Source organism: Bos indicus x Bos taurus, chromosome 4 (genome assembly GCF_003369695.1).
Source record: "Bos indicus x Bos taurus breed Angus x Brahman F1 hybrid chromosome 4, Bos_hybrid_MaternalHap_v2.0, whole genome shotgun sequence".
In the NCBI taxonomy this organism is placed as follows: Eukaryota; Metazoa; Chordata; class Mammalia; order Artiodactyla; family Bovidae; genus Bos; species Bos indicus x Bos taurus.
In genome coordinates, this window is record NC_040079.1 from 81,188,613 (window position 1) to 81,212,031 (window position 23,419).

Genomic DNA, 23,419 nt, shown 5'->3' on the forward strand with positions numbered 1-23,419 from the left:
CCATGGACTGCAGCATACCAGACTTTTCTGTCCTTTACTATCTCCTTAAGTTTGCTTAAACTCATGTCCACTGAGTCGATGATGCCATCTCATGCCCTGTTGCCCCCTTCTCCTGCCCTCAGTCTTTCCCAGCATCAGTGTCTTTTCCAATGAGTTAGTTCTTCACATGTGATGGCCAAAGTATTGGAGCTTTAGCACCAGTCCTTTCAATGAATATTCAGGGATTATTTCCTTTAGGATTGACTGGTTTGATCTCCTTGCTGTGCAAGGGATTCTCAAGAATCTTTCCCAGCACCACAGTTCCAAAGTATCAGTTCTTCAGAGCTCATCTTTCATGGTCCAACTCTCTCATCCATACATAACTACTAGAAAAACCATAACTATGACTATGGACTATATGGACTTTTGTTGGTAAAGTCATGTCTTTGCTTTTTAATACGCTGTATAAGTCTGTCATAGCTTTCCTTCCAAGGAGCAAGTGGTTTTTAATTTCAAAAGGTCACTTTGCACAGTGATTTTTCAGCCTAAGAAAGTAAAATCTGTCACTGCTTTCACTTTTTCCCCATATATTTGCCATGAAGTGATGGGACTGGATGTCATGATCTTTGTTTTTTGAATGTTGAGTTTTAAGCCATCTTTTCCACTCTTCTTTTTCACCGTCATCAAGAGGCTCTTTAGTCCCTCTTCATTTTCTGCCATTATAGTGGCATATTTGATAATTTAAAATTATAACTTAAAAACTAAATTATAATTAACATAACTGCACCGAAAAAAACTTTTCCTGATATTTATTTGAATGATGTGAAATAATTCAAGTACAGATTCAAGAATCTTCTATTAACTAACAGAAGATGTTTCAGAGTCTTTATCATTTTGCAGTAAATTGAAAAAAGTATGTTTAACTGTTTTTAAAATGTAATTATTTTATACTATTCCAATTAACTCTAAACTTACTTTAATTAAAATACTTTACAAAGCTTTACACATACACACACACCCCTTTGACCCAATGGAGAACAATAAGTGCTTATGAATTGGATGACAATTTTATGTTGAAATCCTCTTCTCCTTGAACACACTTAGACATGTAACTCTTGGGAAAATTCCCAATAATACTTCATATGATGTACGTCTCTCAATGTATTTTGCCCTTTATTGAGAAATGATGAAAATTATGTAGAACTTTTCTGAGAATCATGTTTATTAGCTGACTAAGATAACTTGGCCAATTAAGATTTGTCAAAAATATATATTACTGAGCCTCTCCTTGACTGTGAAATGGCTTTCTTATTAGCACCTATATCAGAAAATGATTTATTCATTTAAAATAACTAATCACATTTATAAGAAACAGCTAAGTTTAAATATAGCACTGCCCCAACAATATGTACTGATATAGTATGCAACTGAAATGGCAAGTTTAATTATTCCCATTAACATCTGCAGAAACTTAGAGTTAGTGAGATAAATTATGACTTTTTTCTGTTTGTGATAGTGCTAGAATTAATTCAGCAACAAGCACACAGGCAGACATTTCAGTTCACATTCAACTATTACATAATTCCTCAAGTCTGGGTCTTTGTAATAACTTCAAATTTATCTCATTCTTCTTTCAGTAAAATCCTGGGCTGGTTGTACATTTATTCCCTCTTAACTCCAAATTCACTCTTTTATCTTGTATTATGAAAATGTCTCCTGGTCCCTTAAATATTTTTCTTTTACCTAACAAGGACAATTTAAGCTTTCTCAGCAGATGATGAAAACAGACATTGTGAGAAAGGGTTTCTACATCCTGGTCTGGTTTGTTTGCTCCAAGGCTCTGGCAGTAAGTGCAGCTTTCCTGGTGTGGCTCTGGCAGTACATATCCTCCAGAGCTCATGCACAGCTTCTCTAGAACAAGGCTTATGGATTGCTGTCTGGCTCTCCAGCAGTACCCTCAGGTATTTTTTGTGGAGCGCCTCTGATGAGACACCTGCAACTCCGAGGGTGAAATTCCAGCAAACTCTGTTACACTGCAGTACCTTCTCTGCCATTTGGTGGGCCAGAACCATGTTCTCTGTAAAAGGATCTGCATCTCAATCCAGGGGCACTTGGGGACCAAAGTCTCTTCCTTTGGTTACCTATTTCTGCTCTACGGGTGGTAGTTAAACAATATTGTATCTGGAATTCCTGTATTATTTAGACTTATCCCTACTTCTAGCTAATTCCTCTTTAATCCCTGCCAAAGTTAATAATTCTTTATTAAAAAATTAACTAGCCCTGTTTAAAATGTTGTATTATCTCTTTTCTGATTCAGACTGATACAAATATTTTCGTGAGAGGAGAACTGGGATTGGTTACCACTGACAATAAAAGTGATCACCATGAGTTGAAAGTGATCAACCAGTGTATTTGAAAACGGTTTAAAAAACAGGAATTTGAAAGTCACATTTAAATTAGATTTCTGCCATAGGTGTACACATGTCCCCTATGGCTGATTCATGTTGATGTTTAACAGAAAACAACAAAATTCTGTAAAGCAATTATCCTTAAATTATAAACTAAATTAATTTAAAAAATTAAATTTCTGAACTCTTTACAGAGTAAATTCACCTAGGATTTCTGGTTTTGGTATAACTGCTAATTGAAATGAACTGTGACATTTATTAATATGTTCCATAAAATTATTTCTTTAAACACAGAAAAAAGGGTCATAATTTACAATAGGAGTCAGACATTAAATTGTAACATGTTTTATAACTTTAGATGGCTTCTATTTAAAAGTATTAATATTGTTCCCATAGAAGTCTGCAGAGATATTTACCAGAGGGAAATAACCATTAGTTATTTTAAGATGTTTACATTATGTTAAAATTAAATAATGTACTTTCTTCTGTGATACTAATTAGTTGATTATAAAATCCCATTGTGGTACTTATATGGTACATTATTTATATAGGTTCAGAAAGAAGGAAGGTCAAATAGTAAAAAAAAAAAAAGATAATAACCATACATTGCAATTCCCTAGAATAATCAGTTTCATAATGAGGTTCAATGAACGCTGCGTAAAAGAAAATCAGAGTTTCTACAAACCTTGCAAAAAGTGAAATGTTGCTCATTTTAAAAGTCCTTTCTGCTTTCCAATAAGATTTTGGAATGGCAGGAGAAAGAAGTAGAAATGAAAGCCTACAATGTGGGCATCTCATTTCTGAAGACCATCATTAATGGTGATAATGATCACTTGTTTTTTTATCCTGATAAAAAATGAACTGTGGGTGTATCTTTGACTAAATCTACCTGATGGCATTTCTGCCTTTTTTTTTTTGGGGGGGCATTTCTGCTTTACAAGACATTTGGGGTGTGCTATGTCAGTGATCAAACCATTGATTTGAAGTGTTTACCTATATGTTAACTCAGAATACTGAAATATTCTTGAGAAAGTATGCACACTGTTGAGCCATTTTCTAGTAAATATGCTTAAAAATAAGAGTATGAGTTTTTCATTTCTGCTAGGAAGTAATAAAGTACAAAATGATGAACTGAGGGCTGATTCTCTGGTAAAAACACCGTTTTGAATGACATTTAATTGCATGTTCAATTAACAAGTTAAAATGCATTTTTAAAATTCAAAAAGACTTCATATTTTTAGTCTCATGGAAAGACAAAAAAAGTAAGTTTTCTCATACTAAAAAATGCCTGTAAAAGCCAACTGTCATTCTATTGCTTGGATCTCTTTCTCTTTCTCTCTGTCACACATACACACAGAGTTTACCTGCAATTACTTACATCGCCATGTTTTTTTTTTTAAAGGGCATATGCAAATAAATTCTGAAGAAGGATAAAATTTGATAGCTGTTGTAATCTAGATTAAAAAAACAAGTTCTCTGAGAGAGCAAAACAAAGACAGATTGCTCTGGGGAAAGCCAAATGTATTCTATTTGGAATTATGGATAAGTTGTATATGACTAGAAATGGGGTTCTGGGATCAAAGCATATAGGGATATGAACAATGGGGCAGGTTGGAGAAAATAAAACCAAATAAATACTAAAGGGGGGGAAAACAATTTGGAGTACATGAAGGTTTAACTGTACCACTGCTGCTACTGCTAAGTCGCTTCAGTCGTGTCTGACTGTGCGATCCCATAAATGGCAGCCCACCAGGCTCCCCCATCCCTGGGATTCTCCAGGCAAGAACACTGGAGTGGGTTGCCATTTCCTTCTCCAATGCATGAGAGTGAAAAGTGAAAGTGAAGTCGCTCAGTCGTGTCCAACTCTTTGCGACCCCATGGACTGCAGCCTACCAGGCTCCTCCGTCCATGGGATTTTCCAGGCAAGAATACTGGAGTGGGGTGCCACTGTAAAACTCAAAATGTAGATTAGGTTAGATTCTTGGGATGGCCTGAAGCCACATTAGGTGAGCCAGATGTCATTAAGTAAACAATCCCAGACAGCTGCATTTTACTAGAGAAGTAATAATCTAAGTTAACTCCAGATAACTTTTTAATAAATGTACTAGATGTCTCTTTGCATTGCATGTTAATGTGTTTAAGACATTTTCTGTCTCATCTACCTATGAGCTTCTTCAGAGCAAAATTCTCTCCTATTGGTACCTGAATCCTTAGGAACCTCAGTTCCTTCAGAAACAGCAGTTTTGCTAGTTTATGTTTTCCTCCTTCCAACTTACACTTGAGTATATTGACATATTTAATCAAATTCTTTTTAGATTTTAATATTGTTTCTAAGAAATTAGACTTGATGTTCAATGATAGTATTGTATTGGTCTGAGAGTGCCTTTGACGTCTGTATGGTCATATGTCCAGAACACTTCTCTAATTTAGGTAAATAAACATTGGAAATTCATACAGCTATAAGGTATTACAGCCAAGGATAAATCATAAGTTTTAAAAATTAAAGCACATGTTACAAAGCAAAATGCTGGTAATTCTGCATATATCAGACAGCCCATGTAAAACATTTCCATTTAACAAGGATTATTTGTCAGCAGAAGTAGCAGATAACAAGGACAAGCTGTGAGATTAAATGAAATATTCAATAAAGTAAATGGTACACAAAGACTTAATCATTTAGATGGTCCATATGTTATTATTAGCTCTAGTGCAAAAATAAACTTGCACACAACAAGTTCTATTAAGTAAAACATGAAGAGAATTTTACTGGAAAATAATTTCACATGTATGCTAGACAGAGAAAAACTGAACTCTGACAGAGAAAAAAGTTTCTACTTTTGTAAGCAAATAAATCCAGTTAGGTGATAATAGTGATACAAAAGTAAATTGTGATTCTATAGGGACAAGATTATCATTTTTATAACTCAATAATCTTTTTAGAAAATGGGGCTAAAGGATGTATTTCTTACAAAGTTTATATTCGGTGTATCTGAGAGAAGTGCTTAAAAAGTTGTCTAAATTTTGACAAAAGAGTTTTAAATTTTTCTTAATAAATATACTGAACACAACAAGAGCTGCACATCAAAGATGGTTCTATGTATCTAAAAATGGATAGCAAATTTAGCAATGTATCAAAGAAAAAGGAATAAAATGAGCTACTTTAGAACTTAAAAAGAGCTAAAGATTTTTAACGATACTTATGCACATATTTTGGAGAAGGTGATGGCACCCCACTCCAGTACTCTTGCCTAGAAAATCCCATGGATGAAGGAGCCTGGTGGGCTACAGTCCATGGGGTCTCGAAGAGTCGGGCACAACTGAGCGACTTTACTTTCACTTTTCACTTTCATGCATTGGAGAAGGAAATGGCAAGCCACTCCAGTGTTCTTGCCTGGAGAATCCCACGGACGGGGGAGCCTGGTGGGCTGCCGTCTATAGAGTCGCACAGGGTCGGACACGACTGAAGTGACTTAGCAGCAGCAGCAGCATGCACATATTTAGGGCTTCCAGCTGGTAATAGTGGTAAAGAACCTGCCTGCCCATGCAGGAGACCTAAGAGAGGAAGTTCAATTTTTCCTGGGTCTGGAAGATCCCCTGGAGGAGGAAATGGCAACCTACTCCAGTATTCTTGCCTGGAGAATCCCCTGGACTGAGGAGCCTGGTGGGCTACAGTCCATGGGGTCGCAAAGAGCCGGACACGACTAAAGCGACTTAGCACAGACACAGACAGATGCAGACATTTTACATACAATTTTATCCTCCATCAAATTATGAGCACATCCCATTTTCATATCAGGATCTTACTTAACTGCTCTCATTTGTGAAATGACTGGACCCATAGTTGACTGTAAAGTTAACGACTCTTCCACCCTTATATGTGAAAAATAAGACAGATTCAGGTAAGAGATGGGGTCATATAAAAAGAAACAAAAATAAGGTTACAGAATTACCTCTATAAGTTGGGATCATGTGAGAATTTAAAAATATATTATTTTCTGTATATGTGTGTGCATTTATATATATATATATATATATATATATGATGATTTTGCAAGTAATACAACTGATCAATGGTATACAGAAAAGCAAATTGTATAATTAACAATATAAACTGAAGGTAAACTATGACCATGAGACCACTAAACTCTGGCCAATGTTGCTTAAGAGGAAAGGTTTTGTGTGATTTCCAGAAAGTGCCTTAAAAAGAGAATACTATTCTTTGTTCCTTAAGAAAAAAACACAAGTTAACAATGGTGGACACTGCAGAATATATACTCGGAGAATGTCAGAGAAATAGACAGGAGTGTAAACCCTTGTATGTGAGGCTTCCTTAGCAGCCCTGGTCTCTGTAACTGATATTCTTTGACTGAGTAAGAAATAAACCTCTATAGTGTTGAAATCACCATTGTTTTGGATTTCCTGTAACTGGTAGCTAGTTTTATTCCTAACTGATGCTTGGACTCTAATCATTATTATTATAAAAAAGCAATAAGGTAATCATTTCAACTTAAAGTGTATTCATACAGCATTCAACAAATATAATTAAACATATTTACAGTTAAATTTCATATCCATTCACAAATATCAAAGTAAAAAAAAAAATCAGGCTTTTTTTTTTTTTGAAGAAAACTGATCACTGAAAGCAGTTATTCTTTTATAAATACCTCAAAATGCTGAGGCTCCATTGCTATCATGTTTTCTTCAAATTAACCAGAAATCTAGCAAATGCTCCCTTTATAAATAACTAAAAAAGTATTCTTTGGACTGCTCTGTTGTCATCTGTTATTTGCTGTTTAAAACATTTTAAAGGTATTTTTCAAAAAGAGTCAAGCAGCTTAAGAATAACTGGCTATACACATGGCAAAAATATGTCCCTCTATATACTATGCACACGGGTTCCTTTACATTGTATTTTAGCAAAATCCTAGCAGATCCAAGAACAAGGAAGTGTCTCCATAAGGAATATTTAATACTAATTCAACATATACTAGGTTCCTGTTTTGTAAACCCGTGTTTTTGAAACAAATAAATGAAAGAGGATGAAGAAAGAACAAATGTTCAATAAGACATTTAATTAAATGATTAATCAAAAATGTAACATGAAGTTTGAGATTTAAGTTTTTTCCTTTCTTTATAAGTGCAACTAATTACCTAAAAAGAATAAGTGCTGTCTATATTGGCATTCTGACAAGCCAGTAACTCCTAATTACAGTCCTAATTATTGCAGTAATTGGTACAATTTCAAAAGACACTAATGGATGAAATGTGTTGTGTATACCTATAGTTTTTATGATGCATAAAAATTCAAACAGTTGATAGCTCTTGAGAGGAGTTTTAATAACAGTCAGGTTAATTTATATAAATCAATTAAGGGCTTCTAAAGGAAGTGAAGTGAAAGTTGCTAAGTCATGTCTGCTTCTTTGCAACCCCATGGACTATAGACCATGGAATTCTTCAGGCCATAATATTGGAGTGGTAGTCTTTCCCTTCTCCAGGGGATCTTCCAAACCCAGGAATTGAGAAAGCACTCATAAATTAAACTGATTGTCCAGTCAGCACATAGTCAACAAGATGTCATCAGATACGGGTTCCAGCTTCAACTCTGCCATGACATGCTGTATGACTAGGGCAAGTACCTCTAGTTTACCCTACAAAACAAGGACTGTGGTGTAGCAAATGAGGTCTAAATGCATAAGTAAATAAAGGTAGTGCCTGCCTTGGAAATCACCTTCTTCAATCATCCCAAGCTACTGGTTAAGAAACAGGTTCAGAGATATGACTTAGCCATGAAAGTTTTAATATGAAATCAAGAACTCCTCTCAATACAATGATCCTCCTTCTATTATCACACAGCCTAACTATCTGCTAAGTTGGAGAGGAGACAGGAGAAAAAGGAAAGGTGGAGAAGGAAGAGGAAAAGAAGGCGAAAAGGGGAAAAAAGAAGAAAAAGACATACAACAACCATTTTTATACCGTATTTCCATACATATCAACCAAAATTAGAAAACAGACAAATTACTGATATTCAATCTAAGGACAGATGTGAGAGGTCAAATCCATTCCCAGTCATATCAAACTGCTATCCAGAATTGGCTCTACAGAGGTGCCCTTATATTATGTCAGCTCTGGAGCCCTCTGTGTAGTGCCTCCATGCAGTTTAAATAACCTGAAAAATGGAAATCAGCAGAGTGGCTAATCATCACTGGCTTTTTCCTAAATGTCTTAGCAAATAAGAAGCACTTAATTTTTTTCTTCTCTTAATTCTACTTTATCCTTTTTGTTTAACAGTTCAAGTCTGAATATTTCCCCAAGGGTACCATGATATCAAGATATGGCAGTGAGACTTAAACACTGGCTATCAGGTTATATACCTGGTTAACCCACTCATACTATTAGCTCTGCTTTAAGCAGCATCTTAATATTTCACAAGAATACACTTTATTTTAGACCCTATATTGTGAGTTAGAGGACTCTAGTTTCTACAAACTCATTTACAATAATATGGCAAAAAGGCTTTAAAGGTAGCTTGTAGAATTAAAAAAAGAAGAAAAAACACAAATTCTGCATTTATATTAATACATGAAATAGATTCTTGGATCCTCACAATGCCATGAGGTAATAGGAAAGTTTATTTCTCATATTTTCTCATAAACTCAGTGCCGGAGAGATAGGATTAATAAATTTAGGAAAAGAAAATTAAGGACATCCAATTAAATATCAATTTTAATTAAAAAATATTTTTAGAGTAAATACTAAATACTTTTTAAGAGTAAATATTTCTCAAACATCATATACTTACACTGAAAAGTCCTTTGTTATCTGAAACTGAAATTTAACTGGGCATTCTTGAGAAGTGACTTAACTAAGGTCATAGGTTAAAACCTACATCTCCTGACCAACTCCACCATGTGGAGTAACTGCAAGTACTTTTCATTATATTGTCTCATCGATCACAACTCTCAGGAGATAAATTGAAACATTTGTTGTTATTGTTGTTATTCTTTAGTCACCAATTCATGTCTGACTTTCATGACCCCATGAGCTGTAGCCCACCAGGTTCCTCTATCCATGGGATTTCCCAGGCAAAATTACTGGAGTGGGTTGCCATTTCCTTCTCCAGGGGATCTCCCCAACCCAGGGATTGAACCTGTGTTCAACCCCTGCCTTCAAAGAAGGCGGGTTCTTTACCACAGAGCCACCTGGAAAGCCCCAAGATTTCAGTTTCCCAACCAGGTATCAAACCTGGGCTATCCAGTGGCTCAGTGTCCTAACCATTAGGCCATCAGGGAACTCTAAAATTGAAACATTAGTGCCCATATTTATTTTTAGATTTGATGAATAAGGCTCAGAAAATTTAGAAGACCCATCTAGTTTCTCACAGTTAGTAGGGAGATCCTAGCCTGAGGTCCAAATCTTACCATGTAAAATCCAGTTAGGTAATATCTATTCTATTTCAACTCACAAGATAATTAACAATAATTAAAGGCTATTTTGACCTTCATTTTAACAGACAGTAATCATGGATGAGCTGTTTCACATTATTTTGTTCAGTATCAAAATGGAAAGACTAAAATCAGAGAGGAAAGTATGGCTTACTGCAAAATTTTTTAAAATCCTTTATTTTAAAAACTCTTTAAACCTGCAAGACATTAAAATGTGTTGAAAGCATGCCTTAGCATACACAGAAATATAGAGGTCCACTTTTAGATTATAATAATGTCTTAGTGTCTTTGCTAAAGACATTTGATTCTATTAGAACATTATTATCATGAAGATCAACTCACTTAGCCTTAAAAAAGACAAAAATCATGCCATTCGTGACAATATCAATGAACTTGAGGGATATTACACTAAACAAAATAAGCAGGCACAGAAGGACAAGTACTATATGGTTAGGTAGTTAGAATAGAAAAAGGAGTCCAAAATGGTGGTGGCTAAAAGAAAAAGAAAAAGAAAGGAAAAGCCTGCAAAAATGGAACAAAAGAAAATCCCAGGACCAGACTGAGAACCTCAGGTGAAACAAACAGCCTGGCTAGCCCAATTTACATAGGGCAGGCTCACGGGGAGGAGAAAAACCATATAAAAAGAGGAGCCAAGATTGAGCCCTCTCTTCTTTTGGGTCAACCACCCTCATGCCTCGGGGATGTATTTTCCTTTGCTTGCCAAATAAAACTGAGCTGTGACAGAGAGGTTAACACTGGGTCCGTCATTTCATATTTTTGCTGCAGTGAGACAGAACCGAGGAAACTACACTCGCCCCTGACAATATGATATCACTTACACGAGGAATCTAAAATAATCAAACTTATAGAAGGAAAGTAGAATGGTGGTTGCCAGGGGAAAGTACGAAGTGGGGAAATATCAGTTAAAGAGTACAAAGTTTCAGTTATACAAAACCAGTAAGCCCTAGAGATCTTCTGTTTAGCACAGAACCAGAAGATAACAATACAGTATAGAACACTTAAAATTTTGCTAAGAGGGTATATTGGGCTGTATTCCACAGGCCTGCAGCTTTAAGGCTAAAGAGCCTGGAGATAGTGACAGAGACATCAAAGGTTTAAAAGACTGGGGGATCTTATGGGTCTGAAGCAAGGTCTTGAAGCAATACTCCACCATGTGTGGCTGCTGGTGGGCAGAAATATAGCCCACTCTTAGCTGGAAGTGGAGAGTGGGGAGGGAATGAGGGAAGGAAGGAGAGGAAGTTGCCAGTTATAGGGAGAATTGACACTGATCTCAGCTTAGCTCATAGGTTACCAGTGAAGGCAGCAGAGAGCATGCCCCTCACTGCTCTTTGATAAGCTATCAGGTATATAAAGCTGATATAAAGCTTAGAATAATCACAAGCTGGGGCTGGGAGCAAGTATGTAGGAATTTATTAATTAGGTTCTACCTGTTATTAAGAGTGAAGGTCAGTCAGGTGAACAGATTGTAGCTGAAGCAGGGACTAGATGAGTGGATATGGACAGAGAACAAGAGAATAGTCATCTTGGCTGCTGATTCCTCCGTCCATACAGGCTAGATCTTATATTAAGTGTTTCTATAACACAAAATATACTAATAAATAAGAGAGTAGGAGGAAACTTTTCCAGATGATAAATAGGTTGATGACACTGATTGTGGTGATGGTATCACCAACGTATACTTATCTCCAAATTCATCCAGTTACATATGTTAACTATGTACAGCTTTTCATATGTCAAAAATTTTTTTTAATAAAAGAGCACCTCAGCAACATACTCACTAAATAGACTCAATGAAATTTCATTGAGTGTATTCCATAGCAATCAAGAGAGCCATTATGAGACTCTGAGATGATTTGTTGAGTCAAATCTTAAAAATCATGGAGTTATAGGAAAGCCCAGGGTTGCTTCCTCAACTAACATTCTGGGAGGACCATTTGGATTCAACTAAACTAAATCTTTATGGAGTTTTTCCAAGGTAAAAGTGGACAAATGTCAACATGTTAGGAAGTATATGATTAGGATTAAAAAAAAAAAAATTAAAGCCATAATCCCTCAATTAGCATTTAAAAGAAAATTTATTGGTGATTTATTAGTATGCTCTAAAGTTAACTACTTGTAAAAAGACTCATCTTGGAAAAACATACATAATAGGATCTATCTTTCCTCCTACCTCTTGACCCCAATGTTCTCTCTCCCTTTCTTATACAATCTTTCCTTCCATTCTCCTTCCTATTTCTCTCTTATAATAATGTGTGTTCTTTCTTTTGCAGCATTATCAACTTCCCTGTAGTTCTGGGCTCTAGGTTTCTCATTGTTATCATATTTTCTCTTACTTATCTTTTTCCTCCTATCCTCAGCTGCTCATAAATGGAATTTTGTATTGACTTAATACATTTTAAAGCTACATAATGCTGTAAGTTACTGATAAATATAAATAATTATATTTATGTATTAGTGTTATTGCATACTAATTATAATTATAAATGTACTTTGATAAGACCTGCCATAATATTAAGGTTTATTATATTGGGTTTACTATGTACATGAGCAATAAATACCTTTTTCTTTATATTACATATGAAAGTTTTCAAATTCCTGATATATGATATTGAACATACTAGTACTGTAACAGTATTTTAGGAGAAGTTTTGTATTATACTGAACAGCATTTCCAAGGAGAAAATTCATCTATTATAACGAGCTATGTGATATCTCCCCAACATCTGATATTAATGTTTACATTTTGGTGGTGCATGAATCTTTTTCAACAATGAAATACCAGTACGCCTTTCCTAGCCCACTGGATTTCTGCAAAAAGTCACTGTCAATGATCTTACTATCTGGCACTAATTGCAATAAGTTATATATCTTTACCTAATTTTAGAGCTATTTAGTTTGATGATGCCCACATACTTTATTCACAAAGACATACATTATCTAATATTTATTTCACCCCCTTTTCACTGTTGTGACTTTTTATTGTTAACAACTCTAATGTTAAATGTTAAAAAAATGCAAGTCTAAATAAACTCTCATATATACTGTGCTTTTTAAAGCCTAATGACCTAGTATGTATCCCGTAACTCAGTCACACTTTGAGAAAGAAAATGCATTTGTGTTTGTCAGCTTGCTTGGAAAGGTGGAAAAGTTAAAAATACCAACAGACATTTCACTTAAAGTCTTTTCAATAGATTCTCAGTATGTACTAGTGATTAATCTTTCATTTTCATTATAAATTTATTTCCTCTTAAACTTTTATATAAGAATAAAGGACATTACACAAGGATTTATTCGTGTTAATTTGTAAAATATATTCCTCTTCTCATTTTAACAAATCCACATTCACTGATTAAAGAAAAGCATCAATGCCTTTCATATAAACACACAGACTTAAAATCTGGAAAGAGATCATTCAATTAGTTTCTAAAATTTCTATTCAGGTCTCTAACGTGATTCACAACGTGGTCCATGTTATGCAGTTGGATTCTTAGAACTGTTTTAGGATTCATGACAACCTCCTGTTCCAGGTCCACAGATACCTGCTTACAGTCTCAACGGCAGCCCAGCCTGATTTCACATGACAATGGTTCCAGCTACTTCTCAGGTATTTTGACTTATAGTGATTTAGGTAGTTAAAGAGCCATGTAGGGAGAAGTGACTTTTCTTACAAAAGCCATGTGATAACCATCTTTTACCAAATAGGAGAAGGTAACAGAGTGTTGTCAAGAAAAACTAAGTCTAGTATTTACAGTTTTACTTGATACCTATTGAACCACTAAGTACTTACCTGGATAATATCGGGCCAGGCCTGTGGCACTGCCAAACACCTGCCACAATAATGAAGGATCTTCTTCTCGATTTTTCTTGAAAACTTCATCTAAGGCACTTGTCCAGTTGAGTTCGTTTAATACAATTGTTGCTACCAAAAGTGAAAGAATGGAAAAATCAGTCAATTCAAATTTGTAATTAGTAACTGAGCCTGTTTTCATATATGTGCACAGTAATGTTATATATATTTTATTGCTTTATCTATAAAAGCACTCTGATCTGGTGGTAATCAGAAAGTTTAGACATGGAATAATTTCTTCAAACAAATGTTTATATGATGGTGGCCCTACTGACATTTAGGGGCTGGGTGACTTTTTTGTAGTGGGGGTTGTTTTGTGCTTTGTAGATGTTTACAAGCATCTCTGGCCTCTACACCCTAGATGTCAGTACCATGTTCCCAGTTGTGATATGCAAAACTGTTTTTAGATATCATCACATAAGCCCTGGGGAGCAAAATTACTTTCTGCTGAGAACCACTGTGATACACAAAATTTAAAACAGGCAATAGTCAAGCTCTGCTGGCTGAGAGGTGGTGGGAAGCATTTCTCCAATTGAGGCAGTTCTAAAGAAACCTACAGGGCACCTTAGGACACAGTTTGATGACTACTTTCCTCAACTATTGATGATTCTCTGTGATATACTAACATGGTTTGATCTGTTACTTGAGTTAAAAAAAAATAGATGTCTGTCACTGAGAATAGCTTATTAACTATATTTCTGTAACAACAAAAATGCATACATGTTGATAAAGAAAAACTCATTCAGAGGCTTGACAACATCAATAATAGAAGTAGATGTAGCTGATACCTTATTACTAGCTTTATGAACAATAATTTTCTTTTTTCTGGTTAGTTCAACTAACAATTAGAGTGTGGTGCTAACAAGGGACAGGTCATTGATTTTGACACCTACTTATACTGACTAACTGATCCTGCATAGGTATCACAAACATATGCCAGTCATTATAATGAAAGAGGAACAATTATAATGTAGGCTATAACATGGGCTAAATATAATTAATGTTAATTGTGGCTAATAAATGTTAATTATGGCTCTCCATGATCATAGCATCCTATGTCTAACATGATAAAAGTTTAATCAGCTTAGAATATTATTTTCCCTTTACACAAAAAAGATGACATATGAGATAATCTAATTTTTCTTGGAGGGTCTTAATATATGTAAAATATGTACCATGCCCCCAGCAGATTAGCAGATTGGGAAATCTTGCCTTTGAGAATATATGTCCAAGCCTAAATAATGGACATTAGCTTGGGATAATGAGTAGAATTACTGCTTAACTTTTTTCCATTCATTTCTGTGACCACAGTAAGTAAAAGAAACAAATACAATCATGGTTAAAACATATGCAAGATGTTTTGAAGATAAAAGAACAAAGAGCTTCTTTCAAGAAAGACATACAGCATATGTATTTGTATTTTAAGGTTTTATCACTCACCCAAAAAATGAAAACAAGCATACTGCAAATTGTTCTGGGACCAGCATCCTAATGCATTTCTCATTATTGGAAACTAATGAGTTTCCCATCTTTATGGATGTGATTATCTTCAGAAAGATCAGTTGTGTGTGTAAATATTCATGAGTTGGGTCAGATCCATAGCACATCTGAGATACTAGTGAATTCAAATTCAAAAGCATGATCCAATGAACACTGAGTGACCAGTTATATGAAAATTTATATTCACATAGATAACCTAAACTGATACTCACTATCCATGAATATTTATGGTACTACACAAAATAGCACAGAAAAAGAGGGACATCCTCTTTTTTTTAAACATTCATGAATTATACAGTTATATTTTACTCAACAAAATAATCATGTTTATTTATATTCCAGATACTCAGAATAGATTGGGGATTAATGAAGTCTGTCTCTTCAGTTTCCTTGGTTCTTTAATTCACATTAGGCAACAACTGAGATCTAATTATTTTTAATGAATTTTTCTTTGTGTTCAGAGTCTTACTCAGTTTTATTATCTAACAACTACTAAGTATTAGGCTCTGATACACTGATAAAGAATTATACTTTTATGTATTGGGGGAAAAAGTCAAACTCTGAAATGTTATCATGATGGTGATCTCTTTTAAAATAGTAGATTATATGTTTGAAAATTCTTTTTCAGATAAGACACTGCAAAATGATTTCCACAAAAGCCATTCATATGCAAATGAGAAAAGTACATAAAGCTTTTGCAGAATAGACACCTGAAGTTATTTACTCAGAATGAAAGAAATGGCATTGTGCACTTAATAAATAAGCAAAGTTTATAAAACTTAATGAGCTCTCTTGTAACAAGAGAGCTGCATTTGTTGTTGTGTATTTATAAAGACTTGAGTGCAATCATTATTCTTGTGGCCACAATTTTTATTTGAATGTCTATCACAAGAAAAAAATTAAAAGGATCTGCCATGGGAGTACAAAATTAGTGCAGAGGAGAGTTCGGCAAAAGCTATCTATCAAAATGCAGTCATTAATCCAGCAATTCTATTTGAAAGAATTTATACCATGGGGAGACTACAGATATTCAGTCCTGAGTCAGAGAATTTTAGACCAAGAATCATTCTTTTAATTATACTGTTCAAATTCCTTAAAATACAAAAATAAATTGCTGCAGTAGGAAATATTTTTTCTCAAATTACACTGGAATCCAGTTAAAAATGTAAAAGGAGATACGTAAAATATATAAGCAAACAAATAAGTATGAATCCTCTTTTATATCCATCTTGGGTAGAAGGAAATGTCAACCCACTCCAGTATTCTTGCCTGGGAAATCCAATGGACAGAGGAGCCTGGCTGGCTACAGTCCATGGGGTCAGAGAGAGTTGAACAAAACTGAGCAAATAACACAATAAACATATATTACTTTGGCATTCTATAAGAAGTAGATTTTTACCTTCTTAACCTTGTAAAAACTAAATACTTAATCCAGAGATTATTAAAGTGCCCAACATTTCCACAATTCTATATTATCAGCAAAACTAAGGAAAAACAATACTGAAGTAACTGGGTCATTTGCAAATGATGGCATAATAAAACTAATGCAGAACACTGGCAATGCTGAAACTTTTCAAATGTAATTATTTTTTCTGTAAAGCATTATCTTTATATAAATATCCTGAGCAAGAAACTAAGACACAAGGGATTTTCTTTACTTGCATAAATATTGATATAAACTAGTAGCTCAACTGTATTTTATGTAATAACTCCAGAATAAATGATCTTTCTAAAAGGCCTTGAAATACTTCTTGTCCACCAATAAAACTTAGCTGTCTATTAAGACAGATATACTCAAGAACATAGGGAATAGTTCTGATTGGTTTTCCATAAATCATTTGTCAGTCTTTAAAATCATATTGTATTTTATTTTCTCAATTATATACTGGATATATATGGCCTTATTTAATATAGTGTATTCTATATGCACCCACACCTTTCTTATCTGCCTCCTAAAGTAGTAGTAACGTTTTATATTCACACATTCAAATTTCTAATTTCTTGCTCGAATGGAGTACATGGGTGTACATAGAAGTACATGAGTGGCTTATGTATTTTTCACTGTGTAAGACATACCGGCCAATTGTGATCTAGCCTTGAACCTGCTGCCATTTCTAATGAACTTAGCTAACTGTCTTATGACTTCCTTAGGAGTAACATGAGTACTGCTTTTCTGTCAACTTTTAAGAAATTAAGATTTTAATCTTGGTTTGAAAATTAGAGTTTGTGAAAACAAATCTTTCATAGATATTCAAGGCTAAGTTGATTAAAAGCAATGAATGCTGGGAAAGCAAACCTTGACTTTGGGGCCCCTAATCTGAATGGTATAAAAGGATTTTACTGCTAATCGATTCAGAAAGCCAAGCATGTGTTTCTTTCTATTCTTCTTATATTTAGTTTTCAAAAACATGGCCTTGGTGTTCAGCAATTCTCTCTTGTAGAGGATTCTTTTGTTCAGTTTAGCTTCTCAAGGGAAGAAAGAAAAATCTAATTTGTAACAGCATAAAAAAGGACCTTTCATTTGCTGCTAATTCTTCTAAAATATGTGACATAGCTGTATCTTGTTTATGACATGAATGTAGAATCGTTAACAAGTTCAGAATCCAATTTTCTCCTGCGAACTTCAGCCAAGAAGTATTCCACTACTGCTCCCACTTAAGTCTGAATTTATTTTGTTGACTTATTCAGGGTTCTGGGCCTCACCGTGTGTTGAAGGCACTATATAACTATTTGAAAAACCTTAAGATTATTTATAATATCAACTATAGCTTTGAAATGAAGCAAAAATATGCTAGAAAAAAAAGAAAAACAATTTTTATGATTTACTGAAAATATAAAATAACTTTGATAAATATGCACCACAAATATACTTTATAAAACATAAAATACCTTGGCAGGTCTTTCCTAAGACTTGTAAATCTTAAAGTTATATAAGGGAGTGGATAGTAACAATTTTTTTTAACAACACTAAATATGATACAATTAAATAATTTAAAAAAGGGAACTGTCCAAAATGTTGACTACACTATTGCCATTTAATCATACCATTATCATAGACTTGCATTAAGATAAAATTAGCATGTATTATTTAAACTATTTCCACTGATAGTAACAGTCAGTATATTGTATTAAGAGCAAGCAGATAAGTTAACTATTTTCTATCCACTATCACATTTTACTAAAAATGACACTTGAAACAAGACACTATTAGGTTGGTACAAAAGCAATTGTGGTTTCAGACCATGAATTTTAAATCATTATAACTAGGCTTCTGGAAAACTCAGCAGTGGCCACGGGACTGGAAAAGGTCAGTTTTCATTCCAATCCCAAAGAAAGGCAATGACAAAGAATGCTCAAACCACTGCACAATTGCACTCATCTCACACACTAGTAAAGTGATGCTTAAAATTCTCCAACCCAGGCAGGCTTCAGCAATACGTAAACCGTGAACTTCCAGATGTCCAAGCTGGTTTAGAAAAGGCAGAGAAATCAGAGATCAAATTGCCAACATCCGCTGGATCATGGAAAAAGCAAGAGAGTTCCAGAAAAACATCTATTTCCACAATAAATTGTGGAAAATTCTGAAAGAGATGGGAATACCAGACCACCTGACCTGCCTCTTGAGAAAACTATATGCAGGTCAGGAAGCAACAGTTAGAACTGGACATGGAACAACAGACTGTTCCAAGTAGGAAAAGGAGTACGTCAAGGCTGTATATTGTCACCCTGCTTATTTAACTTATATGCAGAGTACATCATGAGAAACGCTAGGCTGGAGGAAGCACAAGCTGGAATCAAGATTGACGAGAGAAATATCAATAACCTCAGATATGCAGATGACACCACCCTTATGGCAGAAAGTGAAGAAGAACTAAAGAGCCTCTTGATGAAAGTGAAAGAGGAGACTGAAAAAGTTGGCTTAAAGCTCAACATTCAGAAAACTAAGATCATGGCATCTGATCCCATCACTTCATGGCAAATAGATGGGGAAACAGTGGCTGATTTTGTTTTTCTGGGCTCCAAAATCACTGCAGATGGTGATTGTAGCCATGAAATTAAAAGAAGCCCACTCCTTGGAAGGAAAGTTATGATCAACCTAGACAGCATATTAAAAAGCAGAGACATTACTTTGTCAACTTTTGTCTGTCTAGTCAAGGCTATGGTTTTTCCAGTGGTCATGTATGGATGTGAGAGTTGGACTATAAAGAAAGCTGAGCACAGAAGAATTGATGCTTTTGAACTGTGGTGTTGGAGAAGACTCTTGAGAGTCCCTTGGACTGCAAGGAGATCCAAATAGTCCATCCTAAAGGATCAGTCCTGGGTGTTCATTGGAAGGACTAATGTTGAAGCTGAAATTCCAGTACTTTGGCCACCTGATGTGAAAAGCTGACTCATCTGAAAAGACCCTGTTGCTGGGAAAGATTGATGGCTAGAGGAGAAGGGGACGACAGAGGATTAGATGGTTGGATGTCATCACCGACACAATGGACATGGGTTTGGGTGTACTCCGGAAGTTGATGATGGACAGGGAGGCCTGGTGTGGTGTGGTTCATGAAGTCGCAAAGAGTTGGACACGACTGAGTGACTAAACTTAACTGAACTACGCTCAAACATATCTTCATTAATAAAAATAGGAACCGTTAACAATCAACACATTTTTGTCAACAAAAAACAAGTTTGTTTTTTCCTGTAGCACAAAAATGTGTGCTTTAGGATTTGATGAACTCTTGGAAAGTATTGTCTGCCTCCTTCTGTTTATGGAAGCATTCTCCCTGCAAAAAGTTTTGGAGATGCTTGAATAAGTTGGTGAGAGGCCAGGTGAATATGGCAGATGTGGCAAAACTTTGTAGCCAATTCATTTAGCTTTTGAAGCAACTGGTTGAGCTATGTGTGGTCAAGTGTTGTCATGGAAAAGAACTAGGCCCTTTCTGCTGGCCAATGCCAGCTGCAGGAGCTGCCGTTTTTGGTGCATCACATCGATTTGCTGAGCACACTTGTCAGATGTAATGGTTTCTCCAGGATTCAGAAAGCTGTAGCGGACCAGACCAGGAGTAGACCACCAACCAGTGACCATGACCTTTTTTTTGGTGCAAGTTTGGCTTTGGAAAGTGCTTTGGAGCTTCATCGCAGTCCACTAAGCTGGTCATTGCTGATTGTCTTACAAAACCCACTTTTTATCATGTGTCACAATCTGAGCAAGATATAGTTTGTTGTTGTTGCACAGAATAAGAGAAGAGGACATTTCAAAATGACAATTCTTTTGACTTTCAGTCAGCTCATGAGGCACCCACTTATTGAGCTTTTTCACCTTTCCAATTTACTTCATATGCCAAACGACTGTAGAATGGTCGACATTGAGTTCCTGGCCAAATCTCATGCAGTTCTAAGAGGATCAGCTTCAATGACTGCTCTCGATTGGTCACTGTTGACTTCCTATGGCTGGCCACAATACTCCTCACATTCAAGGCTCTCATGTGCTTCTAGAGCCATCACTGCACTGTACATTCATTAGCAGTTCCTGGGTCAAATGTTTTGTTGATGTTGTGAGTTGTCTGAGCTGCTTTACAATCCATTTTGAACTCAAAAAAATTGCTCAAATTTGCTTTTTGTTGAATATCATTTCTATGTATAAAATAAATATAAAATAAACAGCAAGTATTAAGTCATTAGCAAAAAAATACAGTGAGAAATGTACATTAAAATGATGTATAACAATCACATTTATATAAGAATGTATTCCAATATCAAATGGAAAAATTCAAAAATGCAAAATCACAATTACTTTTGCAGCAACCTAAAAATATCACTCTTTTTTAGATGATAAAAATAAAATCTAGAAAGAGTAATTTACCAAAATTCATGCAGAGGCAGTCATAGACACAGCACCCAAATAAGTCACATTTCAAGATCCTCACTGTTCATGAGCTATTTATTTCTAGCTTTCATTATTTATGTAGCTCTAATTCAGAATTTCAAATCTGAAGAAGTAAAAATCACCTATGCACTTGTAAATACTGTTTCTCAATCAACTGAGACTGTTCCTTTCAACAATATCTAGAGACATTTTTGATGGTCAAGACAGGTAGTAGAGTCTGAAGTCAGGACGGTTGATTCCTCCAGCTCCATTCTTCTTTCTTAAGATTGCTTTGGCTATTTGAGGTCTTTTGTGTTTCCATACGAATTGTGAAAATTTTTGTTCTATAATAGTTCTGTGCAAAATGCCATTGGTAATTTGATAGGGATTGCACTGAATCGGTAGATTGCTTTAGGCAGTATAGTTGTTTTCACAATATTGATCCTTTCAATCCAAGAACTTGCCATATCTCTCCATCTGTTTATGTCACCTTAGATTTCGCTCATCAGTGTCTTATAGTTTTCTGTATACAGCTCTTTTGTCTCCTTAGGTAAGTTTATTCTTGGATATTTTATTCTTTTTGTTACAATAGTGAATGGGATTGCTTACTTAATTTCTCTTTCTGATTTTTCATTGTTAAGTGTATAGGAATGCAAGAAATTTCTGTGTATTGATTTTGTATCCTGTGACTTTACTAGATTCACTGATTAGCTCCAACAGACATCACTCCAAAGAAGACATACTGATAGCTAATAAATTCATGAGAAAATGCTCAACATTGCTTATTATGAGAAAAATGTAAATCAAAACTACAATGAGATGTAACTTCACACTGGTCAGAATGACCATTATCAAAAATCTACAAACAACAGACGATGGAGAGGATGTGGAAAAAATAAACTCTCTTACACTGCTGGTGGGAATCTAAATGATACAGCCGCAAGGGAGAATAGTCTAGAGATTTCTTAAAAAACTAGGAGTAAATCTACCATATGACTCAGCAAGCCCACTACTGGGCATATATCCTGAGAAAACCACAATTCTAAAAGATACATGTACCCCAATGTTCACTGTAGCACTATTTACAATAGCCAGGACATGGAAACAATCCAGACGTCCATTGACAGGTGAACAGATAAAGACGTTTTGATACATACATACAATGGAATATTACTCAGCCATAATAAAGGAACACATTTGAGTCGATTCTAGTGAGGTGGATAAACCTAGAGCCTGTTTTACAAGTTAAATAAGTTAAGAAAGAGAAAAACAAATATCATATATTAACACATATATATGGAATCTAGAAAAATGGTTCTGATAAATCTATTCGTAGAGCAGCAAAAGAGACAGAGAACAGACTTGCATGCACAACAGGGGAAGGAGAGACTGGGACAGTTGAGAGTAGCACTGAAGCATACATATTACCATTTGCACAATCTATAGCCAGTGAGAATTTGCTGTATGATGCAAGGAGCTCAACCTGATGCTCTGTGACAACCTAGAAGGGTTGGATGGGGTAGGGGGTGCAAGGGAGTTTCAAAGAGGGAGGGGACATATGTATACCTATGGCTGATTTATGCTGATGTATGGCAGAAACCAGCACAACACTGTAAAGCAAGTATCCTTCAATGAAAAATAAAGAAAAAAAAAAAACAACACTAGGAGGAGGCAGGACTTCACTGGAGGTCCAGGATTTAAGAGTCTGAGCTTCCGATGCAAGGGGCAAGGGTTTTATCCCCGGTCAGGGAACTAAGATCCCACATGCTACAAAGCAGGGCCAAAATAATAGAAAAGAAAGACTACTAGGAGTTCTATTGGCATTTGCTAGCTAGAAACCCAAGACACTCTAAACATCCTACAATGCACAGGACAATCTCCACAACAATGAATCACTCAGCTCAAAATGTCAGCAGGGCACAAGTTTAGAAACTTTGCTCAAGTACAAATATAAACAAAATCAATTCACTTTGTAAAAAGCAATATTCCCAACAAATTCTGTCCACAAAAAGCCACAGGAAAACTTCTTCAAATGAAAGCTGATACATTTAAAAATATTATTGTTTCACACTAAATTATGTCAATACTTCAGGCTGTATTTTCACACTTTTTGGGTTGAGAAATTTCATTTTCAGTCCCAGAAATTCTAACCCACTGCTGCTAAGTCACTTCAGTTGTGTCTGACTGTGTGTGACCGTTAGCCCACCAGGCTACCCCGCCCCTGGGATTCTCCAGGCAAGAACACTGGAGTGAGTTGCTATTTCCTTCTCCAATGCAGGAAAGTGAAAAGTGAAAGTGAAGTCACTCAGTCGTGTCTCTTAGCAACCCCATGGACTGCAGCCTACCAGGCTCCTCCATCCATGGGATT

General features: G+C 35.4%; 1 protein-coding gene across 15 annotated transcripts in view; it reads right to left on the reverse strand.

The window, feature by feature from the left end:
* Positions 1-23,419, reverse strand: part of CACNA2D1 (calcium voltage-gated channel auxiliary subunit alpha2delta 1) — a 520,495-nt gene that overhangs the window by 132,307 nt on the left and 364,769 nt on the right. For all 15 annotated transcript variants that reach the window (XM_027539817.1, XM_027539824.1, XM_027539819.1 and 12 more), the window contains exon 7: positions 13,638-13,769. In XM_027539817.1, the coding sequence (XP_027395618.1) occupies positions 13,638-13,769 (132 nt within the window). The remainder of the gene's footprint in view (positions 1-13,637; positions 13,770-23,419) is intronic.